Source organism: Lipotes vexillifer, unplaced genomic scaffold (assembly GCF_000442215.2).
Source record: "Lipotes vexillifer unplaced genomic scaffold, Lipotes_vexillifer_v1.1 scaffold920, whole genome shotgun sequence".
NCBI lineage: Eukaryota > Metazoa > Chordata > Mammalia > Artiodactyla > Lipotidae > Lipotes > Lipotes vexillifer.
Genome location: NW_006783413.1, coordinates 1,412,015 through 1,428,848, shown reverse-complemented (window position 1 = coordinate 1,428,848; position 16,834 = coordinate 1,412,015). Strand labels below are relative to the sequence as shown.

General features: G+C 37.3%; 1 protein-coding gene across 2 annotated transcripts in view; it reads left to right on the top strand.

Annotated features, from left to right (window-relative positions):
• Positions 1-16,834, top strand: part of RNF38 (ring finger protein 38) — a 56,275-nt gene that overhangs the window by 38,148 nt on the left and 1,293 nt on the right. For both annotated transcript variants that reach the window (XM_007455992.1, XM_007455993.1), the window contains 7 exons: positions 4,889-5,056; positions 6,266-6,436; positions 8,416-8,577; positions 9,063-9,169; positions 10,514-10,598; positions 14,475-14,596; positions 16,360-16,459. In XM_007455992.1, coding sequence (XP_007456054.1) covers positions 4,889-5,056; positions 6,266-6,436; positions 8,416-8,577; positions 9,063-9,169; positions 10,514-10,598; positions 14,475-14,596; positions 16,360-16,459 — 915 coding nt within the window. The remainder of the gene's footprint in view (positions 1-4,888; positions 5,057-6,265; positions 6,437-8,415; positions 8,578-9,062; positions 9,170-10,513; positions 10,599-14,474; positions 14,597-16,359; positions 16,460-16,834) is intronic.

The following is a 16,834-nucleotide window of genomic DNA, read 5'->3' as shown; positions in this document are numbered from 1 at the left end:
CCCTTTTTTTTTTTTTTTTTTTTTTTTTATGAGTGCGATTGTGATCCTGTCTTAATGGTTGTTTGGCCTGAGGCTTCTAACACTGCGGTTTGTAGGCTGTTGGGTAGAGCTGGGTCTTGGTGCTGAGATGCGGAACTCCGTGAGACCTCACTCTGATGAATGTTCCCTGGGGTCTGAGGTTCTCTGCTAGTCCAGTTGTTTGGACTCAGAGCTCCCACCGCAGGAGCTTCAGCCCGACCCCAGGCTTGTGAACCAAGATCCCGCAAGCCGCCTGGGGCGCAGTTGGGGGGTTGGGAACCACAACAATAACAAAGTAAAAAATAAAATTAGACTAGGAAACTAACAGATGTTAGGAAGAATATAAAAACAAAGATATAGATGAATCAACAACTGGAAGGTACATCAGTACCACAGTAGTAAAAAGGAGGGGGGGAAAGGAAAAAAAGGCAGGGGAGGGGGAAGGCCTTGGCTGTTGAGGGCGGGGCCTAAGCAAGGGTGAGGTTTGGGCGGTGGGTGGGGGCCGATGCTCAGGACCCACAGGGCTGGAAAAGGCCCTGGGGGCTGTGGGGGGTGGGGCTTAGGTTCAAGGAACAGAACCCAGGTGTGCCCCCGACCTCTGGTCTCAGAGGGCAGGGGACCTCACCTGGGAGCCCAGAAGGCTTCCTGGGCTGGAGTGGGTGGGGCAAACTCCCTCCCACCTCTCCTGCTCCTCTGGTCTGGGAGGGCCCCTCCCACCTGCCTCTCCTGATCTCTCTGGCCTCAGGGGCACTGATCCTGTCTGGCCTCCACTTCTCCTCCCCACTCAGTCCCCCTACATCCTACTAGTTCACTTTGGGGTTCCTCCCATCTCCTTGGCCATCAGAGTCCCCCACCAGCATCTGGCAGGCGCCCTAATTGTGGGGAGGTGCTAGCTCCGCATATTCCCACACAGCCATCTTCTACATTTGTTCCACATAACCTATTTCAAACAGCATAATTAATGGTAAAACTTTGAGTGCTTTGAGTGTTGTCTTTTAGAAATAAGTACTGAAATATTTATGAAGTGATAGGTTCCTGGGATTTGGTTCAGCAAAGTACAGGAAAGGGAGAATGATGGGAGTGGATTGGATATATGGTTTTGTGGTTTTGGAGGCTATGTGCTAGATATGGGGGTTCAGTATACTGGTATTGAATATGTTTGAAATTCCCCATAATAAATATGCAAATAAGAAAGTAAAATTGAAAAATCAAAATAATATGAAGGAAGTTAAGAATCTTTAAAAGATGTTCAAGCCCTCTATGTAGAAGATTGTAAAACTGTCTAAATACTAAAAGATTTGGCTTGAAAGATCCAAATTTGTAAAAACTGTCTGCTTTCAAAACTGACATACAGGGTGTGTAGAATTAGTGTACTCCCAAGTAAATTTCCAGTAAGTTTTTTGATGTTGCTTGAGAAGCTGATTCTGCAATTTCTATGGCATTTTAAAGGACTTGGGATTATCAAGAGCAGGGAAAAGCAGAGTATTGCTGGCTGTTTTTGTAGAGTTTTATTGGAATACAACTATGCTTATTTATTTATTTGTCATTTGTGGCTGCTTTGTGCAGGGACCAGAATGGCCCACAAGCTTAAAGTATTTACTTTTCTGGCCCTTTATGAAATAGTTGGCTAACTAAAGCTCTGGTCTAGAATCTCTAAGGCCACTTGGTCCTCAGAGTATGTCTTGGATCAGCTGAGCAGCAGCAGCAGCATCACCTAGACATTTGTTTAAAATGCAGATTCTCAGACTATACAATAGACTTACTAGGTAAGGGATCCAGCAATCTGTTTTAACCCAGGTGATTCTAATGCACACTACAATTAAGAGAACCTCTGGTGTATAATTCTGAAGTAGAACAAGGTGGGTAGAGTAGCTCTTCCAATTATTAGGACTAATTATAAAGCTATATGAAGGTATTTTTGCCAGAATAATTAAATATGCTAGTGAAATAGAATATAAAGCTCAGAGATAAACTAACAGATTTAAGAATACTTTATATGTGATATATAACTGCAGATGAGTTGCAAGAAGACAGAATTTTTAATAAATGATGCTGGGACAATTAGATATCCAAATGAAAGCATGAAACTGGATCCTTTATCTCATACCATCTACAAATGTCAGTTCCAGGTAGATTAAAGATGTAAATGTTAATGGCAATATAAGCTTTTTAAGAAAGTAAAATGGGAATGGCTTCATGACCTTAAGTAGGGAAGGCTTTCTTTAAGACACAGGAAAAGCACTAACTATACAGAGAACTGTTGATAAATTAAAGAACTTGTGTTCATTGTGAGAAATAGACTTAGACGTATATTTTGGTCACTTAATTTTTGGCAAAAATGCCAAGGGAATTCCAGGAGAGAAAGGAAGGTCTTTTTCAGTAATGGTGTGAAAACAACTGGATATCTATGTGGATAAATTTGAACCTTGGCTCCTACTTCATATAGTATTCAAAAATAAAGTTGGTTTCTAGATTTAAATGTGAAAGATAAAGAAAATAAAATAAAAGAGATGTCTTCATAAGGTAGGCAAAGATTTCTTAAACAAGATATATAAAGTACTAGCTGCTTGATAAAACACCAACATACTGGATTTCATTAAAATAAAAAATTTCTGCTCATCCAAAAGCCAGTATTTTAAAGGTGAAAAAGCAAGCCACTCTCTGGAAGAAAATATTCACAATACTATTTCTGAGAAAGGAGTAGAATCCAGAACATTAAAGATTTTGTATACATATCCATTAAAATCAGATCTAAGATAGGTGCCTGTGAGCATCATTTTTGAAGGTTCTTCATTAGTAATGCAGAAAGACAAGAGTAAATAATTGTGTTGAGTCTTAGCAAATATAGTTGTATACATAGAAAAGGAGATTGTAATTTTTAAAAGTACTAGAATTAAAAAATTGGATAATGTTGTTAGATTCGAGAAACATAAAATTAGTAACTTTTCTCATTACTAGCACTTAACCAATTTGATGTGGGGACTTCCCTGGCGATCCAGTGGTTAAGACTCTGAGCTTCCACTGCAGGGGGCAAGTGTTTGATCCCTGGTTGGGGGACTAAGATTCCGCATGCCATGTGGTATGGCCAAAAAAGAAAAAGAAAGAAGAAAAAAGGCAATTTGACATGGAAATAGAGAAAAATAATCTATCAGCAATATAACAAAGTCTACAAACTTACAAAAGAATTTTGAGGAATAAATTTAATAAGAATAATATAATCTTTATGAAGAAAACTAATTTCTTGAAGGTACAGTACTGTAGTATTGAACATGTAATGACATGATATTCCAATGAAAAGCTGTAATATAAAATTATTTCCTTTGTAAAATAACATTTAATACAAGTAATATAAATTAGGATTCCAGTGGGGTTTGAAACTGGATAAAATTACTTAAGGTTATTTACATAAGAATAAATGTGTGAAAATGGCCCAGAAATAAAATGAAAAGAAAGTATGGTAATGAGAAGAATTTGTCTTACTAGCTACTAACTTTTCTAATAATAAGATACTAGAATTGACACAGCACAAATTTGGCAGAAAATAGATCCAGGTATGTTTGGGAAGTTATTGATGGAAAAAAGATGTATTTCAGTTTAGAGGAAAAGGGAGGGTTTATTTACCATTAAATAAAGGGTTTAACAAGATAAAACATAGACTGGGAAAATAGTTTTGTTACATGTATCTCTAATTAGAAAGCCAAACTATAATGTTAATGGACAACCTTGTAGAAAGTGGGCAGTGAGCAAAGGATATAGATTATTTAAATAAATATGTAATGGTTAATAAACATATTAAAAGATGTTGAACCTTTCGAATCAGAGAAATGCAAATTTAAAGCAAGCTGGTTGTGATATTGTTTTTTTTCACCTCCCCCATTCTTCTAGTAGGTAAGCATGCTTGTAATGCAAATACATCTACCAGGAATGGAGGTGCTGGGAGTCCTATTGTTACTCTTGGGATTGTGACTTAATCCATCCAGACTTTTGCTAAAGTTTAAAATACATTCACCCCTTTACCCAGTCACCCCTATGAAATAAATGAAACTAATATGTAAGGATATATGTTCAGTGACATTTTTTATGGTTGTATTTGAATTGATAAAAAGTGAATACAACTTGAATGTCCACTAGTATATAAATGATAGGACTGTGTTAAAGTGATGAGTGTACTTGAAATATCTTGTTAGTGTCAAAAAGAATGAATTGCTTTTAATTTCCTTGAAGAGATATCTACAATATTAATTGAAAAAAGTAAGTTGCAGGCTAATATCTCATTTCTGTTAAGAACAAAACCAAACATGACAATAGTTCATGGATAATCATGCTAGCATATGTTTATATACTCATGGAGAATGATGTGGGAGAACACATTATTAATATTGATTTCTTCCAGATAGGTAGGGTGGGAATAAAACTGGCCAGGAGAGAAGGAAATTATTTAACTTTTTTAAAATGCTATCAATACTTTACATTGTTTCACTAGTTACAATTAAACAAAAGGTTTTTTTTCTGTTTAATGTCACCAGGTCAGTAGAAGATATGTTTCATTTTCCCAAATGTCCTCTTTAGAAAAATTTTCTGCTCTTAAGAGCAGGCTAGAAGAGTTAATATAGCAATTCATTATTCTCCTGGACTTTTAAGTCTTTTGGAGGGAAGACTTTAGACCCAGGTCACTGGTATCATATAGTACTCTTGAAACAGTCACCTTTCTTTTCTTTTGATAAGAATATTTTGGTTGAAACTGTAGTACATTGTGAAAATACGTGCAGCGAAGAGGAGAATCAGTAAATGCCCAGGTCTTAAATTTTAATAGTTGTTGTTTCATCCAAACAGTTAAAAGTTCTAATGTTCTGTTTTTCTTTCCTAATAGCTCCATCAGGGCACCGTTCCTGTTTCTTACACAGTAACAACAGTGGCACCACATGGGATTCCCCTCTGCACAGGCCAGCACATCCCTGCTTGCAGTACACAACAGGTCCCAGGATGCTCTGTGGTTTTCAGTGGACAGCACCTCCCTGTCTGTAGTGTGCCTCCTCCAGTAAGTCTGTGCAGTCCTTCTTTAGAGTGGGTAAATGTGTTATATAAGCAAAACCTGAGAGACTTGTACCTTTTCAGTTTCGAATAAAAAAGGCAATTTTATTGCAACAGAAATTTCAATAGCACCTGTACAGTAACAGTTTAATAAAATTAGCTTTAAAACTTGATATGTTTTTACATTAATTAAATTACACATATTTTAATATCCTTTGAAGGTCAAAGCATGTTCCTCACATATCAGCACTTCATAATTAAACCTTGATAAAGACTGGGCTTGGGGTTTTAACATAGGATATTGGACTGGTTAGTAATAAAGTCTCAGAGACTTTAGTGATCAACATTAATAGTCTCAGCACTTACTGGGTTTTAACAGGCACTTTGAATACTTGGTCTTACTAATTCCTCACTATAGGAAGCCTGATGAAACTGAAAATGACTTGCTTAATATCATAGAGAAAATTAGCTTGAGAAAACAGGGGTTCACGCTCACTTCTTTCTGCCTCTTACAAGCTATGCTTTATCCTTTACCAGCCCCCAGTCTAGCCTCCTTATTTCAAAAATGAGGTTGCTGAAAACCAGAGGATTTAAATGACTTGTTGAAGGTCAATAATGTCTTCAAAGTAAATCACTTTGCTAAATCTTAATATAATCCTAATATCCCTGTTTGAATTTGAGATTAAAACAAACACATACATACAAATACCAACACCAGTTTAACAGATTAATTTACCCATGCTTGGTTTCTCAGTAATAGGTTATAGAACCAGTGTTCTAAATTAGCAGACTAAAATATTGAGAGACCATAAAGCATTTAGTTGTGAGTTGGGCTCCTAGAAATAAAATCTACAAGATTGAAAAGGAGAGCTTCTTGGAAAGTAGTAATATCTGCTATATTTTTAACCAAGTGGAAAGAGATTCCTCTTCTATACAGCACTTTCCCTCCGTTTCATAGGTGTTACAAAAGCTGAAGTAAAAGGTACGTGTTTTGACTGGTTTATAAGAACTATATAAGATCCAGAATAATTACTAGTTACCATTATTTTACTAACAGATGCAAAATACACTAGTATTTCATTGTTAATATAGGTTATTAAAACATTTTGGTGTGATTTTTTGGGAGGGACATGGCAGTAACATTTCAATCTCACTGTATAGGTTTTTTAAAATTATATATTCTAATACTAACAAAAAATAATGATTTCTCTTACAGATGCTTCAAGCATGTTCAGTTCAGCACTTACCAGTACCATACGCTGCGTTTCCACCCCTTATTTCTAGCGATCCATTTCTTTTACATCCTCCTCACCTTTCTCCCCATCATCCTCCTCATTTGCCACCTCCAGGCCAGTTTGTCCCTTTTCAAACACAACAGTCACGATCGGTAGGTATCTCTACTCTTATATCTTTAACTTTCACAGAATGTTTAGACCTAAAAGACACATTAATTCAGTAGATGTAAGTTGTTACCATTTAAAAATTGTAACTTAGGCACTTCTCTGGTTCTTAAAAGAATTATGGAATCCCCATTAATACAAATATATATAGATATAATTTATCTAGAATTATCTTGGCTTCTTAAGTTTTTCTAGTTATTTTATATGTCACTTATCTAATCAAATTTGTTCTTTCATATCTGCAGTCCTTTGGGAAGTAAATCTAAAAAAATAGTCTGGTTTTTCCTTTCATGTGTTTCTAAAATGGAAAATGAAAATATTATAGAATTATTTATACTTGTTAGAATAATATTTATATTCATTTAGGCAAGTAAATTAATCCTTTGAACCTCAACTGTTTTTTCCAAAGGCTGGTTTTCTACTGTGTTTTGATGAAAAGTATATGAGATAGTCTATTAATATAGTTAACTCTGTCCTGGGGATGGAGTATAGCAGAGAGGCATATTATTTCACGGGGCTGGAGGAGGTAAGCACTGTATCAGTGGAAGGAAGGACACAGGAAGAAGACCCCATTATTTTTTGGACAGGCCAAGTTGAACCATCTGAACCATCAGACATTAAGGGAGAATAGGGGAAAGAACATACAGAAATGGTTAGAGTGGAACTGGAGTGGAAATGGTTGGCCCTGTGAAAGGAGCTTGACGGTTACTCTAGCAGAGCCTGACCATCCGTTACTTAGGATTTATGCCCCATGCTCGGTCTCAGGCAGAGGTGAGAGGTGAGGTTACCTGGCTAATCTGAAAAGTTAAAGTTATGCCTACCAAAAAATCTTTTATTAGAATCAGGACAGGATTCATGCCAGGATGTTCCTTAGGGAGCTTTTCCCATACCTGGGAATTCAATGTTAAAACTAAATTTAGTCATCATACAAGCATACATAAGCTTCCTCAATCAAGCGTACATAAGTTTCCAAAGTAAAGTGTTAGCAGTTACTTGTATTTGAATACTGTGTTGCCATTTTCTAACTGTGGAAAGAAGTTAGACTAACATTTAAGAATGTATGTTCCCAAGAGAATCAAAATGAAAACATTATCCCCAAAATGTCCTAATAGCCAAAAAGTGGAAACAGTCCAAAAGTCCATTAACTGATGAATGGATAAAGCATGGCATATCTATAGTTGATTATTATTCAACTATAAAAAGGAATGAAGTACTGATACACAAACTACACAAACACAAGATGGATAAACCTTGAAAACATTCTGCTAAGTGAAAGGAGCCAGATACAAGGGCCACATAGTATATGATTCCATATATATGAAATATCCAGAATAAGCAAATCTATACCAAATGTGCTTTGCATAGCACTGTGTGCTTTTTGAGCATTGTCTCAGTGTTCACAGCACACTTTTTAAGTAGGCTGTGAACATATCAGTTCTATAGATGATAGCATTGAGGTTTATAATTTATATAAATTATTTTTTATATAATTTATATAAAAGCCACATGGCTCATTAGTTGCAGTACCAAGAGTTTGTCTAATGCCAAAGCCTGCTGACTTTCTGTACAGCCTGCTGTGTTCTGTTCCATTTAGCCTTATTTAGTTCTCATTTACAATATGTACTGTGTTTGATTTCATCTGTTAAAGGTTGTTTCTGAAAATCTGATGTAGGTCAGTGTGCCATGACTAAAGTAATATTAACTTTCATATAATTGGCTTACTACATGACTTTTTGTCTTTCCTTCTATCATTTTTAAAGGACGTTCAAATAGTGAAAGAAATATTTAATAACATGTTTGAGAGATTTTCTTACTGAAATTCAGTTAAAGGCAGTAAGATTTTACTATAGGCTGTATGTCCACATGACCTTAAAGATGTCTTTTGGGGTTTTTGATTTTTGTTATTATAAAGCACAATCTGTCTAAATATTGGAAGTATATTAGTTTGCTTTTTCCCACCCCTCAGCCTCTGCAAAGGATAGAAAACGAAGTGGAACTCTTAGGAGAACATCTTCCTGTAGGAGGTTTTACTTACCCGCCATCAGCCCATCCCCCAACATTGCCTCCATCAGCTCCTTTGCAGTTCTTAACACATGATCCTTTGCATCAGGAGGTTTCCTTTGGAGTAGTAAGTTTTCATTCATTGTTATTAATTTATTGATTACTTGTTTTGAGTTCTGGTTTTTTTTTAATATTTATTTATTTATTTGGCTGCACCAGGTCTTAGTTGCAGCATGTGGGATCTTTAGTTGTGGCATGTGGGATCTAGTTCCCTGACAAGGGATGGAACCCGGGCCCCCTGCATTGGGAGCGCGGAGTCTTGACCACTGGACAACGAGGGAAGCCCCTCGAGTTCTGTTTCAGTATAACTCTACATGTTTAGAATTTAAAATGTATTCTTGCAGTCAGTTGGAAAATTATATTTAGAAGTACACCTAAGTGTATGTTTTAAACAAGCTGTCGCATCTGTGTTAACATTTAAGAAATAATAAATACCACTTGAACAGTAAATAACTTCCTAGGTTTTTAAAAAAGAAGAGACTTTATTCGACAGCTTAAAAAGTTGTGAACGTAGAATGATTTTTAATTGTTTTACCATTTTTTTCTCTACAGTCTTATCCTCCATTTATGCCTCGGAGGCTCACAGGACGTAGTAGATATCGATCCCAGCAGCCAATACCACCTCCCCCTTATCATCCCAGCTTACTGCCATATGTGTTGTAAGTTCTGTCTTTTTTATTTTAATGAGTTCTGAATTTTGACATCCTTGAGATTCTCTTTCCTTTATGAACATTTCTTTGTGGTATATATTTAATTTAGAGTGTGTTAGATATTTGTTTTTATTTAATGTTAAGAGGTTGGGGTGGGGGGGACCATTTAAGGGTGAAAGAAAGAACAAGGACAAGGTAGAAGTTGGGGGGCGTGGGGGAGAAATTTGTGAGCCAGAAGATAGGTTTAACGAATCAAAAGATAGAGAAGTTTAAATTTTTTGCCTCTTTTACAGCTCGCATCACTTGCCACCTTCTTTTGGTTACCTAGCATTTGATGCTGCTACTTCTCTCAGAGGAAGAGGGAGAAAGAAGTTGTATTTTTGTGCCTTAGAAATACTCTTCTAGGATTAAGTTTGTAACAAAAACACCCATAGCTTAAATATGACAATTCTTTATTTCTTTCTCATGTAATAAAGTCTAGAAGTAGGCAGTTCAAACATGGTTTGTTAGCTCCATAACCCTGAGGAATGGTTCTACTGTCTTCAAAATTTTATGGCTTCCTCTGCATGATATAAGATGACTCCTCAGGCTCTAGCCATTACATCCACATTCCAGCTAGCAAAACTGAAGATGGATCTCTCTGCCTACCTGCCTCCTCTCAAGGATACTTCCTAGAAATTACATGTATGACTCCTGCCTACGTCCCATTGGCCAGAATTTAGTCTCATGTCTGTAACTACCCTCTAAGGAAGGCTGGGGAATGTTGTCTTTATACCAGAGGGCCATGTGCCTATATCATACTATTTTGATAATTGTAGCTTTATTGTAAGTCTTAAAATCAGATGGTATAAATCTCCCAACTTCATTCTTAAACTGATTTTATTTAAAGTCTTTTGCATGTCCATATAAATTTTAAAATCAATCAGTTTCTACTTTAAAAAAGTTGGCATTGTGGTAGGGATTACGTGAAATCTGTAGGTGAGTTTTGGAAGAGAATTGACATCTTTAACAGTATTGAGTCTTCTGGCCTACTTAATATGGTATATTTCTCTATTCATCTTTTAAAATTTATCCTAGCAGTATTTTTACAGTTTATATTATACAGGTCTTGCACATGTTTAGTTAAATTCATCCATAATGCTTCATGTTTTTTTATGCTGTTGTGAATGGTATTTTTTTAATGTCAGTTTTTAATTGTTTATTACTAGTGAAGTCAGTTTCTTTAAAAGGTTGTCACTGATCAACACAGACCATTCTTTATCCATTTAGCACTGGCCTTGTTCTTTTCATCCTGTTCATTGAAATAATGTATTGATGCATTATCAATGCTTGCGTTGCTTATTTTCATTGCAGATCAATGCTTCCAGTGCCACCTGCAGTGGGCCCAACTTTCAGTTTTGAATTGGATGTGGAAGATGGAGAAGTAGAAAATTACGAGGTTAGTAGGTGAAATGTGAATTAATTTGGGGAATTTTGTACGGATAAAAATATTGTGCTACTCCACTCATTGATCTAATTAAACATTTATTAGGTAAATCCATTGTATATTTCAAGATACAAATGTGGGCTTCCCTGGTGGCGCAGTTGGTTGGGGGTCCACCTGCCGATGCGGAGGACACGGGTTCGTGCCCCAGTCTAGGAGGGTCCCGTGTGCCGCAGAGCGGCTGGGCCTGTGAGCCATAGCCGCTGGGCCTGCACGTCTGGAGCCTGTGCTCTGCGGCGGGAGAGGCCGCAGCAGTGAGAGGCCCGTGTATCGCAAAAAAAAAATTAAAAAAAGATACAAATGTGTCAAAAATACTGTTCATCCTTAAAGATATTTCAGCATGTACCACACAGTTATGATAACAAGATAGACTTTGGTGCTCTATTAGAATTACATACAATTCCTGTGAAAGAATGTAAAAGAAAATGGTGAATTATGAGTGGATGTTCTGAAACCATGCAAGTTCTGAACTATGGGAACTGCAAATAGAAAAGAGTACATCTTGAAAGACATTTTAACACTGGAATCAACAGGATTTGATCATTGAGTGGTTTGTGGTAGTGTCAGGGTTATGAGTGGGAAGGTTGCGAGAGAAGATGCTTTGCAAAAGGACTACAATAGCTTATGCAGAAGGCAAACTCAAAGATGATGGGGCAAATAGACGGTGTTGACATTGTCATATTATTTGAGGTTAGGAATAGGACAGACAATTTAAGGGTTGGAAGGCACATTTGGATTTGGAAATGTTGAATGTGAGTGACTATGTGACTGTTTTGGTACTGCCTTATCCCAGCCTCACTCTATTTATGAGTCTCTATTTATGCAGTATGAATACTGGAACAGGGTTTTTTTTGTTGTTCATTTTTTTAGGTGAATTGAACCTGGGAACAGGGATCTATGTCCTTTTGTAATTTTTAAAATGCCATTATGTTACTTTCTGCATATACAGTCACAATGCAGTGTCCTTTGGATTGCATTCTCAGATTTCTTGAGAAAGGGGCTATAATAATTTCCTGTTTCTACACTGCTTATGCTAGTTTTGTACAGAGTAGTAAGAAAAGGAGTTGGTTATCCTTTAGGCATTCTGTATTAAAATTAAATCATAAGTCATGTTGCTGAAAAGGACAGCTCTTTGTTAAATCATATACATATCAGGGCTTCCCTGGTGGCTCAGTGGTTGGGAGTCCTCCTGCCGATGCAGGGGACGCAGGTTCGTGCCCCGGTCCGGGAAGATCCCACATGCCGCGGAGCGGCTGGGCCCGTGAGCCATGGCCGCTGGGCCTGCGCGTCCGGAGCCTGTGCTCTGCAGCGGGAGAGGCCACAACAGTGAGAGGCCCAAGTACCGCAAAACAAACAAACAAAAAAATCATATACATATCAGTGAAGAAAAACAGTGATACATACCATCCTAGTATAAGAAAAATATTTTGTGTTTGGCATTGGAGTCCCTTTCTTTTTTCTTTTCTTTTTTTTTTTTTTTTAATTTTAATTTTAATTTTTATCTTTTGGCCCCACCACGTGGCAGCAGGATCTTAGTTCCCTGACCAGGGATCAAACCTGTGCCCCTGCAGTGGAAGCGAGGAGTCTTAACCACTGGACTGCCGGGGAAGTCCCAGGAGTCCCTTTCTAAATTGTATTTTGGGTTGACTGTGTTTAATCTTCTGCAAAGTCATACTTTAATCCAGTCAATAGTCTTGTTTGCTTTTCTGGTTTTGTCTCATAGTATACATGCCTACAACACACCCTAGTCCAGAGTACTCACCATTTTCTGAGTCTGCCCTATACATCCTTGCTTCAGTGCCTTTATTCCCCTTGATTCTTCTGCTTAAGAACTTTTCCCCCTTCCTGCACATGGCCATCTTTCAAGAACCAGTTACCTCTGTGAAAGGCATTTCTAGCCCATTCCCAGGTCTATGTGAGTCTCTCCCTCCTTTTTGCTCTCATAGGTCTTATAAAACAATACATACTAATCATGTCCTGCCTTCAGTTGTCTTGCTTTCAGATCATGTAGGTTTGTGGAGGGCTCAATTATCATTACATTCTCCATCCAATAAGGGTTTAAAATAATGGTCATAAATTATATTACCTGACCTAAGTGTCCTATAGAATATAAAATATAGGTGTAAAAGATATATCACCTCTATCATAAACTTTATAGCTAATTGTAATCAGCATCAATTAAATTTAACAAATTACCATCTACTAGCATTTAGAAGAACTTAGGGGCATGCATGGGGAAGGGGGAGCAATTTATTTAGATGACACAATTCTCCAAATAAAGCTGCACCAAAAGCAGTGTTGCAGCAGCATCATGTTAAAACACAGTTATCACAGCATTGATTATTGATATTATGGGAAATTAAATTTATTCCTCTCATTGTCCGTCATTATTTCTTTGTTACCTATTCTCTTAACCCTGTGGCAGCCTTAAAAAAATAAAAAAGAGGGGAAGCAGCATGCACATGGCTGCCTGATTGTAGGATAAAGCAAATGAGCAATTAGAGCCATTGAAAACTGGGAGAAAGGAGGTACTAGTGTAAAATCAAGCATAATAGCTGCAATGTGTTGAAACATATCAACTGTGTTAAAATCCATGAATTCATAAGTGATACTTCAAAAAATAAAAGAAAAACTCATTGGTCTTATCCTGCCTATTTTATATAAATTAAACTACTGAGTATAGTTTAATATGAGGCAGCTGATCAGTGTAGAAGTATTTCATCTAATGAAGAAAGAGTGATAGAATACTACCGTTTTGCCATCTTTAATGAATTAATGTATCTAGGCAGTGTTCCATCAGTGCTAACTAACATAACACCTAGACATGCTGAGCCTTACGATGGAAATAGTAAAATCTTCCAATTTATATTAAGTACAGGGGACAAGGAAGGAACGTTATTAAACCACACGAGTCAGGGATGGGGAGGTTCAGTCAGCAAAATTCAGACTGCGAATTTCTACAGGCCATTGACCTGGTTTCTTTAACAAATAAAAGAGTAAAAAAAAGTACTTGAGATGTCAAGCAGTGGTAACATGGATTTATTTGGATCCTAATTTGAACAAACTATTTCAAAAAGTGTTTTGAAAATAATTGAAACAATCAGAGGTATTTGACATTAAGGAATTACTAATTCTGGGGGTGTGATTATATTCTTTTAAAAAGTGTTTTAGGGGCCTCCCTGGTGGCGCAGTGGTTGAGAGTCCGCCTGCCGATGCGGGGGATGCGGGTTCGTGCCCCGGTCCGGGAGGATCCCACGTGCCGCGGAGCGGCTGGGCCCGTGGGCCATGGGCGCTGAGCTTGCGCATCCGGCAACGGGAAAGGCCACGACAGTGAGGGGCCCGCATATCGCAAAAAAAAAAAAGTGTTTTAGTTTTTAGATTGGTGGTGGTTCTCAACCTGGGGACAGTTTTATCCCTTAGAGGCTATTTAGCAACATCTGGAGATACTTTTGTAGAGGCCAGGGTTACTGCTAAACATCCTACAGTGCACAGAAAAACCTCCCACAAATTTTATCCAGCCCCAACTGTCCAAAATGCTGAGGTTGACAGACTGTCTTAAAGATAACAAACAGAACTATTTCACCAATGAAATACCATGTTTTAGTTTTCTTTCAAAATAATCTGGGATTTAGGAGTGGACAGTAAAAGATGAAATAAATAAGCTGTGAATTGTTGAGCCTGGGTAATGAGCATATGGAAGTAATTTCTTTATACTATTTCTCTAATTCTGTATGTATTTAAAATTTTTCCGTAATAAACGTAGTTTAAATATATATATATTGGAATATAAAATTTAAAGAAAAATGCAGCTATGTCTCTTTCCCTCTGTAGGCCCTGTTAAACCTAGCAGAGCGACTGGGAGAGGCCAAGCCTCGAGGACTGACTAAAGCAGACATTGAACAACTTCCTTCTTACCGGTTCAATCCTAACAACCACCAGTCAGAACAGACTTTGTAAGTATATTTTTCTGACCTCATTCTGTGTTAAATTTCCTTTTCCACCTTTTGTGAAATAATAGCTTGGAAGTCAAAGATAACTTGATAAAGATAAGTAGTGACTATTTCATACTCTAGGCCTATGCTGTCCAGTAAGATAGTTGCTAGTCACATGGGGCTATTTAAATTAAATAAAATAAAAGTTAAAATTTTTAGTTGCACTAGCTAGTGATACTATATCAGAAGATGTAGATGTAGAACATTTCTATCACCTGAGAAAGTTCTATTGGACAGTGCTGTTCTGGATTTTTAGGTGGCCTAGAAATCTTATGGTTCTTAATTCAAACACTAGAATTATATTAGATTGAAAAGTTTCACACCTGTAAAATTTGAGGGTTTTACCTGAAGATTCTCCTTATTATAGTATCTTTTTTTTTTGTGGTACGCGGGCCTCTCACTGCTGCGGCCTCTCCCGTTGTGGAGCACAGGCTCCGGACGCGCAGGCCCAGTGGCCGTGGCCCACAAGCCCAGCCACTCCGCGGCACGCGGGACCCTCCCAGACCGGGGCACGAACCCACGTCCCCCACATCAGCAGGCGGACTCCCAACCACTGCATCACCAGGGAAGCCCTATAGTATCTTTTTTAATAGCAACTCTGCTAGATACAATTCGCATTTAAAGTGTATAATCCAGTGGGTTTTAGTATATTCATAGAATTTTGCAACTCTGAATTTGATTTGCATCATCACAATCAAGTTTACACCATTTTCATCACCCCCAATAGAAACCTCATTAGTAACCACGCCCCATTTCTCCCCAACCCTCTAAACCCTGGCTCAGCCCCCTACTGTATCACTTCATTCCTAATTGGCTATACCATTTTACATTCCCACCAGCAGTGTACAGAAGTTTTCAGTTTCTCCACATCCTCACCAACGCTTGTTATTGTCTGTCTTTTGATTCTAGCCATCCTAGTAGGAGTGATGTGGTATCTCACTGAGGTTTTGATTTCCATTTCCCAGATGGCCAGTGATGTTGAGCTCTTTTACTATACTTATTGGCCATTTATATATCTTTAGAGAAATGTGTATTCACATTCTTTGTGCATTGTTTAATTAGGTTGTCTTTATTGAGTTGTAGAAGTTATTTGCATATTATACATATAAGTCCTTATAAGATTTATGATTTTCAAAAATATCTTCCATTCTGTGAGTTAGTTGTCTTTTCACTTTATAGATTGGCATCTTTAGAAGCACTTTTTTTTAATGGATGAAGTTCAGTTTATCTGTGTTTTCTGGTTGGTGTTTCTTGTGCTTTTGATACCATCTCTAAGAAACCATTGCCTATTCCAAGGTCATGAAGATTTACTCCTGTGTTTCATTCTAAAAGTCTAATAGTTTTTAGCTTTTACATTTAGGCTTTTCATTTTTTAGTTAATTTTCGTATATTTTGTGAGGTAGGGGTCCAGCTTCATTCTTTTGCATATGGGTATCCAGCTGTTCCAACCCCATTTGTTGAATATAATAGTATCTTCAGTATTAAGGTTGTCTTGGATGTTAAGCCAGAAATTTTCTTGATGATCTCTCACTGAGTAAAGCAAAGCACTCCTACTAAATTTCTTAATATCATGCTTTTTTCGAGGTATTGATAGATTATTTTGTTTTAAAATTTAAATATTTTGATAAGTGAGATAATAAGTGGTTTTGTAGGCTTTAATAGTTGTAACAAAATAGAAACCCCACTTGGTTTTATGGTTAAACAATCTTTTTGCTTTATTTTAGGTGTGTAGTATGCATGTGTGATTTTGAGTCAAGGCAGCTACTTAGAGTTTTACCCTGTAACCACGAGTTCCATGCCAAGTGTGTCGACAAATGGCTTAAGGTAAAATGATGGCATCTGAAGAGAATGACATCGCATTTTCTTTCTTATGCATCATAGTTTCATGTAGAATAAGTCCATGGTTTGGTGGAGGGTGATTAAGGAGACAAAACTGAAACACAGCTTTCAGTATGATTTCTGCAAATTAAGAGAAAAGACCAGTAGAAATGAACTACAGTCATCAGCGTGGGAGTGATTGAGCAAAATCTAAAAATGGGTTTTCTGTCCTTGATAATCAATATGTCCTAACTTTCTTCTAAGAGTTTAGAGGGCACCTCACTGGAGGTTCTTTGTCAGAGATTTACATGAGAAATAAACCTCTAGTGCTTTTACATAATTCTGACCATTTTCTCCTTTGTGTATATGGGTGGGGGGGAG